The 15,839-nt window shown below is 42.4% G+C and overlaps 1 protein-coding gene across 5 annotated transcripts in view; it reads left to right on the forward strand.

The window, feature by feature from the left end:
* The first annotated feature begins 3,199 nt into the window (after positions 1–3,199).
* Positions 3,200–15,839, forward strand: part of gmip (GEM interacting protein) — a 42,094-nt gene continuing 29,454 nt past the window's right edge. For 3 of the 5 annotated variants that reach the window (XM_031897828.1, XM_031897826.1, XM_031897827.1), the window contains exons 1-2: positions 3,200–3,290; positions 3,863–4,000. In XM_031897828.1, the coding sequence (XP_031753688.1) occupies positions 3,200–3,290; positions 3,863–4,000 (229 nt within the window). Of the gene's footprint in view, positions 3,291–3,862; positions 4,001–7,763; positions 7,912–15,839 lie in introns of those variants that run through there. The other 2 variants (XM_012953126.3, NM_001004948.1) reach the window with 2 other exon arrangements.

Genomic DNA, 15,839 nt, shown 5'->3' on the forward strand with positions numbered 1-15,839 from the left:
TAAATAAACCCAATAGGACTGTTCTGCCTCCAATAAGGGGTAATTATATCTTAGTTGGGATCAAGTACAGGTACTGTTTTATTATTACAGAGAGAAAGGAAACTATTAAAAATGTGAATTATTTGATTAAAATGGAGTCTATGGGAGATGGCCTTTCTGTAATTCAGAACTTTTTGGATAATGGGTTTCCAGATAAGGGGTCCAATACTGTAATAGATATATATATATATTAGGGGAGGCAGTGACATCACAGGGGGTGGGCAATGATATCACATAGGGTGGTGGGGGCACTCTGTGATGTCACAGGGCGGGGCTATGCCACTTGCTGATCGCCACATCAGTCTCAGAGTGTACCGCCTGGGCAGGCAGTTTTCACCTGGACAGCCCTTACAAAAACCAGATCATCCGGGTCAAAACCGGACTGGTGGCAACCCTTATATATATATGTAGGTTAGAAGGTGCAGGCATTCACGTTAGAGAATTAGTAGGCGTTACTGGGTGCAGTGTATTATTAACAACGTATCATACCACTAGAATACCGGATTCACAGGGACTTTGAAAATAAAAAAGATTTTCTATACATAAATATATATATATAATCTGGAGATTCGCCAGCACTCACGTTTATAACAGCACAAAGTTACCTGGGTGCAGAATCAAGAAATAATTAACGAGTGAGAGAAGTGAAACCGCAGTCACAGGACTTGTGGATAAAAAGAAGGGTGTTTATTTAAAGATGGACTAACGTTTCGGCTATCAACCTAGCCTTTCTCACTTGGCTATATATATATATCCTGCCGCCGGTCCCTTGAGGATCGAAATGCGTTGATGTCTGCATAACTGTTCTTTTGATAGAGTAAAGTTATTGTTTTCTACAACACCGTGAGTGCTTCCATCTTTTCAATTTTTTTGTGTATATATACATCTATATATATATTCTCACTGCTCATACGCTTGCACTTGTAGTTGTACTTCCATTGGAGAAGTTAAGGGCAAACCAACCAGTATTTCACCATTAAGATATTTTTCCCTCACTTTTAAAGTCACGTAGCAGATATTTACTCCTCCCCATACGGCTGGGCCACTAAAGGTGTCGCTGAGCCCAAAATAAGAGAGGCAATAGTAGACATGCTTAGTGGTTACTATTTAAAACCTTACTGACCCAACCCATGATATTAAACATTGATGATTCAATGAGAATAGAATTTACTGCAGCAGTATATAGTAGAAATGTACAAATTGTGCTACAGGCATCTGTTTATGCAATAACATAATATTTTCATGGGATGCTGGGACCCACAGTACAGGAACAGGGAATGGGCCACAGATTGGGTTGGATCACAAGCAATGCTCAGGGAAGGGAAGGTTAATATAGGTTGGCAGTTACACTCTGCGGTTTGCCTCATTCATCCTGTTAAGCAGGTTGCTTGCAATCACTCGGATAATTAGCCAAGAACACACCTCTTCTGAGGATTAACTCTTTGCCCTCAATATTTCCATTGCATCCCTGAATTCCTCTGTAAGAAATAACTCAGCTTCTACCTTCTGGAGCACTAGGGCATTATTTGGCCAAGTCCTGCACCTAAGGGTCAATGCCCAAATCTCGTGCACTTTTGCCATCCAGTTTGTGTCTGTAAGTCCATCCTCTTAGCATCAATGCTGGAAATCATTGGGGGAAAATGTTTCGCTGTAAGAAAATAAATGTTGCAATTGCGTCTGCAAGTAAATAAATGACCATTTGTGGCACTATAATGCAAAACCATAGGAGTCATTTATAATGTGGAAGGCAAGGGTCGAACTGCACAACTGTGAAATTCACCATTTTTTTACATTCTGTACCCTGCCTCTCAACCCAAATGAATTGCTGGAGTGCAGAGACCTGTGCCCACCATCATGAATACTGTGATGCCTGCATTCAGCTGCACTGTATTCATGAGAGGACCCAAACAGGGCCCTGGAGCAGGACAGGGCTGGTCTGTGAATGCTGAAGCTGTGCTCTGCACCTCAGACCCGGGTAGATATGCTTTTTGCATGACCACTAATTGGGTGTCATCTTGTGCCAGGGTCGGACTGGGGGGTGCAGGGCCCACTGCGGCTACCGCCCCAGGGGCCCCCGCACCCCCCAAAGTGCCTTCTCTGGCTGTGTCTCCCGCAGGGGCCCCAGCCGTGCACCCCTAACCCCCCCAGCAGGGGCCCCTGTCCAACGCCCTCCCCTGAAAGCACGTATGTGAAACGCGCCAGGGGAGGACAGCGGAGGCCAGAGGAAGCGGCAATATGGTCAGGTCTGGGCCGCTGGGACCCACCAGGGCCGGGGCCCTCCGGGTATTTTCCCGGTGTCCCGGCGGCCCAGTCCGACCCTGTCTTGTGCCACTTGTGACCCCTCATAAGTTTAATACAGTCGTTTTGCATTTGCAGTGTGGTCACTGTGGTGATTGTCCACTGCTTTCAGAGAATAGAACAAAATGGAAATTAGCAATGGGTGTTTCTTTGGGATCTTGGGGACAATAGGCAATATCTGTCACTCCAACAATTCAACATAATCTGAAAAATTAATTGTGTATCAAGACATTTTTGCCACAGTTCCTTTGAAGCCTTAAGTCATTTTATTAATAGGAAATATTTTTACACAACAACACTTGTTGCTACGTATATGTCTATTTATTGGGCCGGTTATGCAAGGCTGCCCATTGCTCATCTCAGTAATTATTTAGATTTCTAGACACAGCAGCGAGAGAGTTATTAGGGCGTCTTTTCCTTCTCACACACATTGCTTTGTTTTCCACCACCTCCCGAATCCAGATCTGCTGGTAAATCCCAGCATAGGAGACAAGAGGTATGACAAGGCATCAAGCCTTCCTTTTAGACCGAGGGAGAAGGGAAGCTATAGAGGAATCATTACAGAAGGCTTTGGGAATAAGCTCTACAGCTTAAAATGGGGTGTCTCTGGATAGTTAATAGTAGAGACACCAGAAGGAATTCTCTCTGTAGGTCACTGCCCATATAGCAAATGTATATTGCTAAGTAGACCACATTAGGGAAAGGTCGGGAAAGTTTAGTGATCAAGTGACAGCTTTTTTCTTTTGGACTTTCCACAATGAGTTGCTCATCAGAGGCTTGGGATGCTCCACAGAGCTGTGTAGGTCAGTGCTTTCTTTCAGCGCTCTGCCATTCATCCTGCAGGGGAAGTACTGGCCCGCCAATGAATACCAACGAATTGTTCCTCTTCTGCTCCCGACTCAGGAGAGTAGACCAGAAGCTCAAGGAGATGAGGAGCATCTACCAGGGATCAGGTGAGATGTTAATGTGAAGGTTAACCATACGGATTGTAGAGAGAGTATTTAGGTTAATGGGAGCCTCAGTAATCATAGAATGGTTACACGTCTACATAATGTACATATATCAAAAAGTGCTTAAACTGAAAGCTTATGGGATGCATGACACTGCAGATAATCTGGGTTTTATTGAGTCCAATTAGATGTAAAAAGGGTAACTGTAGAAAGGGAGCAGCATGGTACTGATAATCCTAATAAGAACAGCAGTTTTGATCACAAGCAGGTTAATAACTGGAACCCATATTTGTTACAGGTGTGTTTATAAATAATGAAGCAGTTGCATATAGTAGAACCATGGAGAACTTGCCTCTACCTAATGTCATCACTTGCTTCTCAATCACCATTATTCTGTCTTTTTTCACCTTTTTTCACTCCATTCCTGACTACATATCACTTTCGTTCTTCTCTGCCTTGGCCCTTGTCTACCTCCCTAGTGTTCTACCACATCTTCCATACATTTTCTCTCAGATCCCTGTCCTTTCATGTTGGACTTGTCATCCTAAACTCTCTTTTATTTCTCTTGCTCCCAGGTTTCCCCACTTCTGACCAGACTGGGGGGAAGTTATCTGCTTTACTTCAGTCTGTTGTATTTCTCCTGTACAAATATCCAGCTCTCAACTCCCGTTGTGTGCAAGAGGCTATGACTACCCTTATACACGGAGTGCGAGGTAAAGGGTTCTGTGTGTTACAAGGCAATATGATGTTGCTTGTGTTACTTATTTATATATACAAGTACTTGTTTGCTCACTTTTCATTCATCCTCTTGCCCAATGATAGCAAGGAACTGCCGGCTGTGCTGCATAGTAGGGCTTGGAGCTGCAGCCAATTGGAAACAGTTTTTCTAATTGGCTGCTACTCCAAGCCCTACTGATCATCTGGGCTGGTGGTTCTCTTGCAAGCAATAGAATCTGCAGCCAGAGGATGAGTGCAATAACAAAAACATACTTATACTATATATATATATATACATACTTATAATTAGCAAACAGTACAGAATACTAATAGATCTATGTTTATTAATCCTCTCGGGAGACATTAGATTTTCTTTGATGTTTAAATAATTTATTCAGTGTGTCAGTGCAATTCTCCTTCTCAAGATTTTGATATTTTCTCATTTCTCTACTTTAATGTGCCATTTTCTATGTAGGAACCCATGTAGGCCGTGTCAAAGCAAAAATAAGGTCCATGCCTCTTCTATAATTGTTAGTTGCGTTGGTCTGATGTATATGGGGTTTGGCACAGGGGGAAGGGTGCTCTGGCACAAGAGAGCCATGGAAATGGTAGGAAAAGGCAGGTGAGAATTCCAGGGCTTCCTTTGTCTTTTGCACCCAAAGGCACGATCCAGTTGCACACCTATGGGTGGGCGATATCGGGTAGCAAGGGACTTAAAAAAAAAATAATCCGATCGTTTGGCCCCAGGGAGCGGATCTTCACCCGATATCCCCACCTACGGGTGGGCGATATCGGGTAGCAAGGGACTTAAAAAAAAATAATCCGATCGTTTGGCCCTGGGGCCAAACGATCGGATTACATTTGAGTTTATGGGGCAGTCGGTTCGGGGACCGCATCAATGAGCCGATTTTCTTACCAGGCCAGATCTCGGTCGGCCAGGCCGCTCTGTTCTGCCCATACATGGGCCGATTAGCTGCCAAATCGGTCCAAGGGACCGATATCGGCAGCTATAGTCGGCTCGTGTATAATAGACATAAGTAAGACTGCTCTGTGTATAATAGACATAAGTAAGACTGCTCTGTGTATAATAGACATAAGTAAGACTGCTCTGTGTATAATAGACATAAGTAAGACTGCTCTGTGTATAATAGACATAAGTAAGACTGCTCTGTGTATAATAGACATAAGTAAGACTGCTCTGTGTATAATAGACATAAGTAAGACTGCTCTGTGTATAATAGACATAAGTAAGACTGCTCTGTGTATAATAGACATAAGTAAGACTGCTCTGTGTATAATAGACATAAGTAAGACTGCTTTGTGTATAATAGACATAAGTAAGACTGCTTTGTGTATAATAGACATAAGTAAGACTGCTTTGTGTATAATAGACATAAGTAAGACTGCTCTGTGTATAATAGACATAAGTAAGACTGCTCTGTGTATAATAGACATTAGTAAGACTGCTCTGTGTATAATAGACATAAGTAAGACTGCTTTGTGTATAATAGACATAAGTAAGACTGCTCTGTGTATAATAGAGATAAGTAAGACTGCTCTGTGTATAAAAGAGATAAGTAAGACTGCTCTGTGTATAATAGACATAAGTAAGACTGCTCTGTGTATAATAGACATAAGTAAGGCTGCTCTGTGTATAATAGACATAAGTAAGACTGCTCTGTGTATAATAGACATAAGTAAGACTGCTCTGTGTATAATAGACATAAGTAAGACTGCTCTGTGTATAATAGACATAAGTAAGACTGCTCTGTGTATAATAGACATAAGTAAGACTGCTCTGTGTATAATAGACATAAGTAAGACTGCTCTGTGTATAATAGACATAAGTAAGACCACTGCTCTGTGTATAATAGACATATGTAAGACTGCTTTGTGTATAATAGAGATAAGTAAGACTGCTCTGTGTATAATAGACATAAGTAAGACTGCTCTGTGTATAATAGACATAAGTAAGACTGCTCTGTGTATAATAGACATAAGTAAGACTGCTTTGTGTATAATAGACATAAGTAAGACTGCTCTGTGTATAATAGACATAAGTAAGACTGCTCTGTGTATAATAGACATAAGTAAGACTGCTTTGTGTATAATAGACATAAGTAAGACTGCTCTGTGTATAATAGACATAAGTAAGACTGCTCTGTGTATAATAGACATAAGTAAGACTGCTCTGTGTATAATAGACATAAGTAAGACTGCTCTGTGTATAATAGACATAAGTAAGGCTGCTCTGTGTATAATATACATAAGTAAGACTGCTCTGTGTATAATAGACATAAGTAAGACTGCTCTGTGTATAATAGACATAAGTAAGACTGCTCTGTGTATAATAGACATAAGTAAGACTGCTATGTGTATAATAGACATAAGTAAGACTGCTCTGTGTATAATAGACATAAGTAAGACTGCTCTGTGTATAATAGACATAAGTAAGACCACTGCTCTGTGTATAATAGACATATGTAAGACTGCTTTGTGTATAATAGAGATAAGTAAGACTGCTCTGTGTATAATAGACATAAGTAAGACTGCTCTGTGTATAATAGACATAAGTAAGACCACTGCTCTGTGTATAATAGACATATGTAAGACTGCTTTGTGTATAATAGAGATAAGTAAGACTGCTCTGTGTATAATAGACATAAGTAAGACTGCTCTGTGTATAATAGACATAAGTAAGACCACTGCTCTGTGTATAATAGACATATGTAAGACTGCTTTGTGTATAATAGAGATAAGTAAGACTGCTCTGTGTATAATAGACATAAGTAAGACTGCTCTGTGTATAATAGACATAAGTAAGACTGCTCTGTGTATAATAGACATAAGTAAGACTGCTTTGTGTATAATAGACATAAGTAAGACTGCTCTGTGTATAATAGACATAAGTAAGACTGCTCTGTGTATAATAGACATAAGTAAGACTGCTTTGTGTATAATAGACATAAGTAAGACTGCTCTGTGTATAATAGACATAAGTAAGACTGCTCTGTGTATAATAGACATAAGTAAGACTGCTCTGTGTATAATAGACATAAGTAAGACTGCTCTGTGTATAATAGACATAAGTAAGGCTGCTCTGTGTATAATATACATAAGTAAGACTGCTCTGTGTATAATAGACATAAGTAAGACTGCTCTGTGTATAATAGACATAAGTAAGACTGCTCTGTGTATAATAGACATAAGTAAGACTGCTATGTGTATAATAGACATAAGTAAGACTGCTCTGTGTATAATAGACATAAGTAAGACTGCTCTGTGTATAATAGACATAAGTAAGACCACTGCTCTGTGTATAATAGACATATGTAAGACTGCTTTGTGTATAATAGAGATAAGTAAGACTGCTCTGTGTATAATAGACATAAGTAAGACTGCTCTGTGTATAATAGACATAAGTAAGACTGCTCTGTGTATAATAGACATAAGTAAGACTGCTTTGTGTATAATAGACATAAGTAAGACTGCTCTGTGTATAATAGACATAAGTAAGACTGCTCTGTGTATAATAGACATAAGTAAGACTGCTTTGTGTATAATAGACATAAGTAAGACTGCTCTGTGTATAATAGACATAAGTAAGACTGCTCTGTGTATAACACACATACACCCCCTTTCCCGTGTATAGGGCCAATGCTGCTGAGTTGCAGTGTATAGTAGTGAGTGTGCGCGGCGGCTGCAGTCTCAGTGGGGTGAGTGCAATGCTCAGCACTCTCACTCTGCACTTCCTGATCTTCTCTCTCAGGAAGCTGTGGGTCTCTGCAACTTTTCATATGCAGACTTGGGTTCCACAATTGGCAGGGGCGGCTACTCCAGCCTGGCCTGTGAAAAATGGCGTCAGGTGGAGGAGGAGGTAAGATGCCAAGAAACCAGTCCCCCGTTAGTAAGTCTCTTGCTTTTTATGCAGCTTTTTTTTTTTTTTTTTATTTATCTTTGAAATCTTGATTTCATATTCAAATGAATGTGTATCTGGAATCTTTAGCGCATCATGGGCATCTGAGAACTGAACTGAGCTAGGAAGGTAGACGTGTGTGTCAGGCTCTGGGTAACATCTCTTTCATTTTACATTGTGTGGCTCATCTGAGAAATATACAGAATCATTTGTATCCAAGTGAATAGCACTTACTGACTAATAGAACTGAGCTTTGTTCCTTGTTGCTGTGTATACGTGTATATGTACTATGCACTGAGTAGTTTCTATTGTATTGTACGTATGTGCATAGTAATGTGTGCCTAGTAAAGTGAGGGGGAATATATATAATAATGTATCATGCACAGAAATGTAAATGTGTATCTGTACTAGAGCTGCACATCACTTTGTGGCACACATAGTACAGGGTATTGTATAGCTATCATGGAACTGTGTGTATAGAACTGTGTGCTCAAGTGTTACAGATGTAGTAGGTCTCTTATTGTATAGCTTGATATACAGTAACGAACTTTGCACTATTCTGAGCAGGGAATACTAGGTGTGTATTAGTGCCGACAATCCTGATTAATGTCTTAAGGTGGCCATACATGGGCCGATTTCAGCTACTGATATGTGCAGCTTATCTGCCTGTGTTTGGGCACCACCAACAGGCCTCCTCGACCAACATCTGGCCTGAAATCAGCCAGCTCTCGATTGGACAAGTTTATTTTCCATCGGATTGGGGACAGCTTGTTGATGTGGCCCCCGAACCAATGCCGCCTATGACTGCCTTTTTAAATTGATTGTGGCCCTAGGGCCAAATGATCGAATTAGCCCGATATCACCCACCCATAGGTGGGCATATTGGGAGAAGATCCACTCGCTTGGAGACCTCCCCAAACCAGCGGATCTTACAGTGTATGGCCCCCTTAACTGGTGCACATTTAAATGCCCTGGATGCCAAGTAGTAATAGTGTGACCATGATCCTGAGTAGTGTGTAAATGGTGCCCATTAGAGTGTTCTGGATGCTGGGTGGTGTGTAATTAATATGCATTTGAGTGCCTAGGATCCAGGTTCCGGACAGAAATTTAAAATAGGCCCTAGAATAGTAATAAGATTTGTGGCAAAATTTTCGTGTTTTACCATGGTGGATGTTTTCGAGAAACAGGAGCAAAAATTTTCACAAAGTTTTCGTTGTTAATTTTTAACCGAAGCAAAACGGGACTGATTCGCTCATTGCTGTTCAAGAACACAGAGGCCCAAACAGCCCCCTCAAGGCCTAATAAATAGCGACTGTCTATGGCATCTTACAGCAGCCCCTCTGGCATTTGCCTGTATCTATGGATTGTCAGTCCAGACCTGCCAGGATTCTCTGTACTCTGTAACTGATCCTTAGTATTGTGTAACTGGTGGGCATTAGAGTACCCAAGATTCTTAGTACAGGTATGGGATCTCTTATCCGGAAACCCGTTATCCAGAATGTTCCAAATTAAGGAAAGGCCATCTCCCATAGACTCCATTATAAACAAATAATTCTAATTTCTTTTTCTCTGTAATAATAAAACAGTACCTGTATTTGATGCCAACTAAGATATAATTACCCCTTATTGGGGGCAGAACAGCCCTATTGGGTTTATTTAATGGTTAAATGATTCCCTTTTCTCTGTAATAATAAAACAGTACCTGTACTTGATCCCAACTAAGATATAATTACCCCTTATTGGGGGCAGAACAGCCCTATTGGGTTTATTTCATGGTTAAATGATTCCCTTTTCTCTGTAATAATAAAACAGTACCTGTACTTGATCCCAACTAAGATATAATTACCCCTTATTGGGGGCAGAACAGCCCTATTGGGTTTATTTAATGGTTAAATGATTCCCTTTTCTCTGTAATAATAAAACAGTACCTGTACTTGATCCCAACTAAGATATAATTACCCCTTATTGGGGGCAGAACAGCCCTATTGGGTTTATTTAATGGTTAAATGATTCCCTTTTCTCTGTAATAATAAAACAGTACCTGTACTTGATCCCAACTAAGATATAATTACCCCTTATTGGGGCAGAACAGCCCTATTGGGTTTATTTCATGGTTTATTGATTTTTTTTGTAGACTTAAAGGAACAGTAACACCAAAAAATGAAAGTGTATAAAAGTAACTAAAATATAATGTGCTGCTGCCCTGCACCGGTACAGCTGGGGTGTGTACTTTAGAAAGTCTACTATAGTTTATATAAATACCCTGCTGTGTAGCCCCGGGGGCAGCCATTCCTGCACTGGTACAGCTGGGGAGTTTGCTACAGAAACCCTACTATAGTTTATATAAATACCCTGCTGTGTAGCCCCGGGGGCAGCCATTCCTGCACTGGTACAGCTGGGGTGTTTGCTACAGAAACCCTACTATAGTTTATATAAATACCCCGCTGTGTAGCCCCGGGGGCAGCCATTCCTGTACTGGTACAGCTGGGGTGTTTGCTACAGAAACCCTACTATAGTTTATATAAATACCCTGCTGTGTAGCCCCGGGGGCAGCCATTCCTGCACTGGTACAGCTGGGGTGTTTGCTACAGAAACCCTACTATAGTTTATATAAATACCCCGCTGTGTAGCCCCGGGGGCAGCCATTCCTGTACTGGTACAGCTGGGGTGTTTGCTACAGAAACCCTACTATAGTTTATATAAATACCCCGCTGTGTAGCCCCGGGGCAGCCATTCCTGCACTGGTACAGCTGGGGTGTTTGCTACAGAAACCCTACTATAGTTTATATAAATACCCCGCTGTGTAGCCCCGGGGGCAGCCATTCCTGCACTGGTACAGCTGGGGTGTTTGCTACAGAAACCCTACTATAGTTTATATAAATACCCTGCTGTGTAGCCCCGGGGGCAGCCATTCCTGCACTGGTACAGCTGGGGTGTTTGCTACAGAAACCCTACTATAGTTTATATAAATACCCCGCTGTGTAGCCCCGGGGGCAGCCATTCAAAGGAGAAAAGGCACAGGCACATAGCAGATAACAGATAAAACACTATTGTATTCTACAGAACTTATCTGTTATCTGCTATGTAACCTGTGCCTTTTCTCCTTTTTTCCAGCTTGAATGGCTGCCCCCGGGGCTACACAGCGGGGTATTTATATAAACTATAGTAGGGTTTCTGTAGCAAACACCCCAGCTGTACCAGTGCAGGAATGGCTGCCCCCGGGGCTACACAGCGGGGTATTTATATAAACTATAGTAGGGTTTCTGTAGCAAACACCCCAGCTGTACCAGTGCAGGAATGGCTGCCCCCGGGGCTACACAGCAGGGTATTTATATAAACTATAGTAGGGGTTCTGTAGCAAACACCCCAGCTGTACCAGTGCAGGAATGGCTGCCCCCGGGGCTACACAGCGGGGTATTTATATAAACTATAGTAGGGTTTCTGTAGCAAACACCCCAGCTGTACCAGTGCAGGAATGGCTGCCCCCGGGGCTACACAGCAGGGTATTTATATAAACTATAGTAGGGGTTCTGTAGCAAACACCCCAGCTGTACCAGTGCAGGAATGGCTGCCCCCGGGGCTACACAGCGGGGTATTTATATAAACTATAGTAGGGTTTCTGTAGCAAACACCCCAGCTGTACCAGTGCAGGAATGGCTGCCCCCGGGGCTACACAGCAGGGTATTTATATAAACTATAGTAGGGGTTCTGTAGCAAACACCCCAGCTGTACCAGTGCAGGAATGGCTGCCCCCGGGGCTACACAGCAGGGTATTTATATAAACTATAGTAGGGGTTCTGTAGCAAACACCCCAGCTGTACCAGTGCAGGAATGGCTGCCCCCGGGGCTACACAGCGGGGTATTTATATAAACTATAGTAGGGTTTCTGTAGCAAACACCCCAGCTGTACCAGTGCAGGAATGGCTGCCCCCGGGGCTACACAGCAGGGTATTTATATAAACTATAGTAGGGGTTCTGTAGCAAACACCCCAGCTGTACCAGTGCAGGAATGGCTGCCCCCGGGGCTACACAGCGGGGTATTTATATAAACTATAGTAGGGTTTCTGTAGCAAACACCCCAGCTGTACCAGTGCAGGAATGGCTGCCCCCGGGGCTACACAGCGGGGTATTTATATAAACTATAGTAGGGTTTCTGTAGCAAACACCCCAGCTGTACCAGTGCAGGAATGGCTGCCCCCGGGGCTACACAGCAGGGTATTTATATAAACTATAGTAGGGTTTCTGTAGCAAACACCCCAGCTGTACCAGTGCAGGAATGGCTGCCCCCGGGGCTACACAGCAGGGTATTTATATAAACTATAGTAGGGTTTCTGTAGCAAACACCCCAGCTGTACCAGTGCAGGAATGGCTGCCCCCGGGGCTACACAGCGGGGTATTTATATAAACTATAGTAGGGTTTCTGTAGCAAACACCCCAGCTGTACCAGTGCAGGAATGGCTGCCCCGGGGCTACACAGCAGCTTATTATATAAATTATAGTAGGGTTTCTGTAGCAAACACCCCAGCTGTACCAGTGCAGGAATGGCTGCCCCCGGGGCTACACAGCAGCTTATTATATAAATTATAGTAGGGTTTCTGTAGCAAACACACCAGTTTTACCAGTGCAGGGCAACAGCGCGTTATATTTTTATTACTTTAAAGCTCTTTCTTTTTTAGTGTTACTGTTCCTTTAAGATATGGAGATCCAAATTACGGAAAGACCCCTTATCCGGAATACCCTTGGTCCCGAGCATTCTGGATAATGGGTCCTATACCTGTGTTGTGTAACTGGTGGTCATTAGCGTACAAAGATCCCGGGTAAAGTATAACACTTGGCCATGTGATCATTTGCAGCATACCAGTTAAGTTAGTAAATAAGTTGTTTCCTTCCTGCATAGAATATAGTATTAAAGTTTTTCTGTAGAGCAGGAATGGCCAAAATTATAGCCACCCAGCTGTTTTCAAGAAAGTGTCTGAGGATGTTGGGAGTTGTAGTTGGGTGATTTATCAAAATGTGAGTTTAGAGCTTTATACATAAAACTCACCATGTTTACTATTCATTCCTATGGTTTTTTTTAGAAGTGTATTTATCAATGTGTGACAGTTAGAAGTCACCATTTGATAGTAACGCTTCCAAAAACCCCATAGGAATGAATAGAACGTGGGTGAGTTTTTATGTATTAAGCTGTAAACTCACATTTTGATAAATCTGCCCCTATGAGTTTGAAGTGACTTGAAATATGTGCATTACGCCCAGCAGCCCGGCTCACAGAATGACATACAGGAGAACTGGTAACTGCCTTTGTATCTGGCTAAAAATAGGCCTTGTTATTTCCTCTGTGCCTGTGGGTGTACCAGGCTACTGCCCCATGGGAAAGAATGAGGCATATGTACAAGCAGCAGCTATGACTCTTAAGGTGGCCATACACGAGCAGATCCGCTCGCTTGGCGATGTCGCCAAGCGAGCGGATCTTCCCCCGATATCCCCACCTACGGGTGGGCGATATCGGGGAGCATTTAGGTAAAAAAAAAAATAATCCGATCGTTTGGCCCTGGGGCAGTCGGATCGGGGACCGCATCAACGAGCCGATGCGGTCCCCGATCCGACCAGATTTTCTAACCTGGCCGATCGAGATCTGGCCAATTTCAGGCCAGATATCGGTCGGCCAGGCCGCTCTGCTCTCCCCATACACGGGCCGATTAGCTGCCGAATCAGTCCAAGGGACCCATATCGGCAGCTATAGTCGGCCCGTGTATGGGGACCTTTAGGGGCACATTTACTAATCCACGAACGTCCGAAAAGCGTCCGAATGCGTTTTTTTCATAATGATCGGTATTTTGCGACTTTTTCGAGTGCTCAATACGAAAAAGTCGCGACAATTCGCGAAAGTTGTAATGGCTATGAAAAAGTCGCGACAATTCACGAAATTTGTAATGGCTATGAATAAGTCGCGACAATTCGCGCAAGTCGTAACGGCTACGAAAATGTCGCCAAAAAATACGAAAAAGTCGCAAAATTTTCGTTTTCCAATCCGAATTTTTCCCATTCGGATTCGTGGATTAGTAAATCAGCCCCTTAGTGTGGCATAAGGTGGCCATACACAGAGAGATCTGCTCACTTACCCAGGGTCGCTTTATCCATGGCCTGATGTAGTCCTTGGCCAGTTGAACTATCCATAAATGTCTGAATTAGGGAAAGGAACATTTAGTGCCCATACAAGGGTGGGTAAGGCAGCAACCAATACTTGTTATACAGGGCACTGAGTTTATATGCTTAAAGGAGAAGGAAAGGCTAGTAAAGAGTTAATCTCAAGCTGCAGGCATACCTTCAGTTCTCTCAATAGTGCCCTTAAGTCTCCCCATATTTCTCCCGTTCAGATGATCAGAAGCCAAACTGGAAGAAAAAACGCTGAGTTGTGTAAAGAAAGTTCCCATAATGCCTCACTCCTGCACAGACACCCAGACCAAGTGAACATGCTCAGTTAGTTAGACTATGAGTAAGCTTCCTGCTGATTGGCTCAGCTCCACATTCCTAAGGGGGGGGGAGTGAGTTCTTAGCATTCTTGAGGGAGGGGGGAGCAGGAGAGGGGAGAGAGCAGAGAGCTACGTGTCTCTGGCAGAGGAAAACAGACACAAGAAATCTTTTGACAGAGGACTCAGTGCAGCGTTTCTGTGAGTGCTTATGGCTGTATTTACACAGACCTTTCTGATAAAGCTTACTTAGTTTTTACCTTTCCTTCTTCTTTAAAGGGGTTATTCACCTTTACAATAACTTTTAGTATGACATAGAGAATGCTATTCTGAGACAATTTGCAATTGGTCTTTATTTTGTATTATTAGTATTTTGTTCAGCAGCTCCCCAGTTTGGAATTTCAGCAGCTGTTTGGTTGCTAGGGTTCGATTTAATGTAGCAACCAGGCAGCGATTTGAAAGAAAGACAAGAATATGAATAGGGGAGGGCCTAAATAGAAAAAGTAACAATAACAAAACAACTGTAGCCTCACAGAGTAATAGTTTTTTGGCTGCCGGGGTCAGTGACCCCTATTTGAAACCTGGAGAGAGTCAGAAGAGGAAGGCAAATCATTAAAAAAGCATACAAAATAAAAAAATGAAGACTAATAGAAAAGCTGCTAAGAATAGGCCATTCCATAACTAAAAGTTAACCTGGAGGTGAACCACTTCTTTAACAATGGCCATTGTCTGAATAGGAAGTATTGTATTACACTATATACAATATATTTATACAGAGCAATGTTGTATGTATATGACTTGCTTTTTGCCAGTTGTATAAGTGTTGTACACTGAGCACAGATGGGTTATACCCAGGGAAGCAGTAAGATCTAAGCTAAAAGTGCTGTACACATTGTGCTGAATTCTGACTGTGTAACTAAGTGATGTTTAACCACATCCTGTTTCCAAAAGCAACAAGGCAGAGCGACTGATTTGTATTTAGTGTTGCACAAAATTCTGCTCCTACTGTGGGAGTGACAGTCTCACGTTGCCCTTTGTTGTCCTTAGAGGGAGGAAAGGTAGTCATAGCAAACAGAAAAGTCCCTGGTACCCAATATAAAATAGCCTCAGTGCCCATTGTCACATCCGTCAGTACCCACACCCATACAGCTTTTAGATTGTCAGCTCTTGCAAGCAGTGGCCTCTCCCTAATTGCTCCCCAGACACAGCTTTGTAAGTGTAGTGACGGCTGTATCCATCATGTAGCTGTTTCTATTGCTTGGATATGTGTGTTTGTATTGGCATTATTATTATACGTTATAAAGAGATGACTTGCTATACAGCATGTTTATAGAGAAGGCTCATCATTCTTATACATCATTCACATTGTTTCTCGTCTCTCCTAAAGGGAGATGTAAATAGACATCATTCCCCCAGAGCTGGTTTATGGAATCTTTTTCTGACCACGGA

Source organism: Xenopus tropicalis, chromosome 3 (genome assembly GCF_000004195.4).
Source record: "Xenopus tropicalis strain Nigerian chromosome 3, UCB_Xtro_10.0, whole genome shotgun sequence".
Lineage (NCBI taxonomy): Eukaryota > Metazoa > Chordata > Amphibia > Anura > Pipidae > Xenopus > Xenopus tropicalis.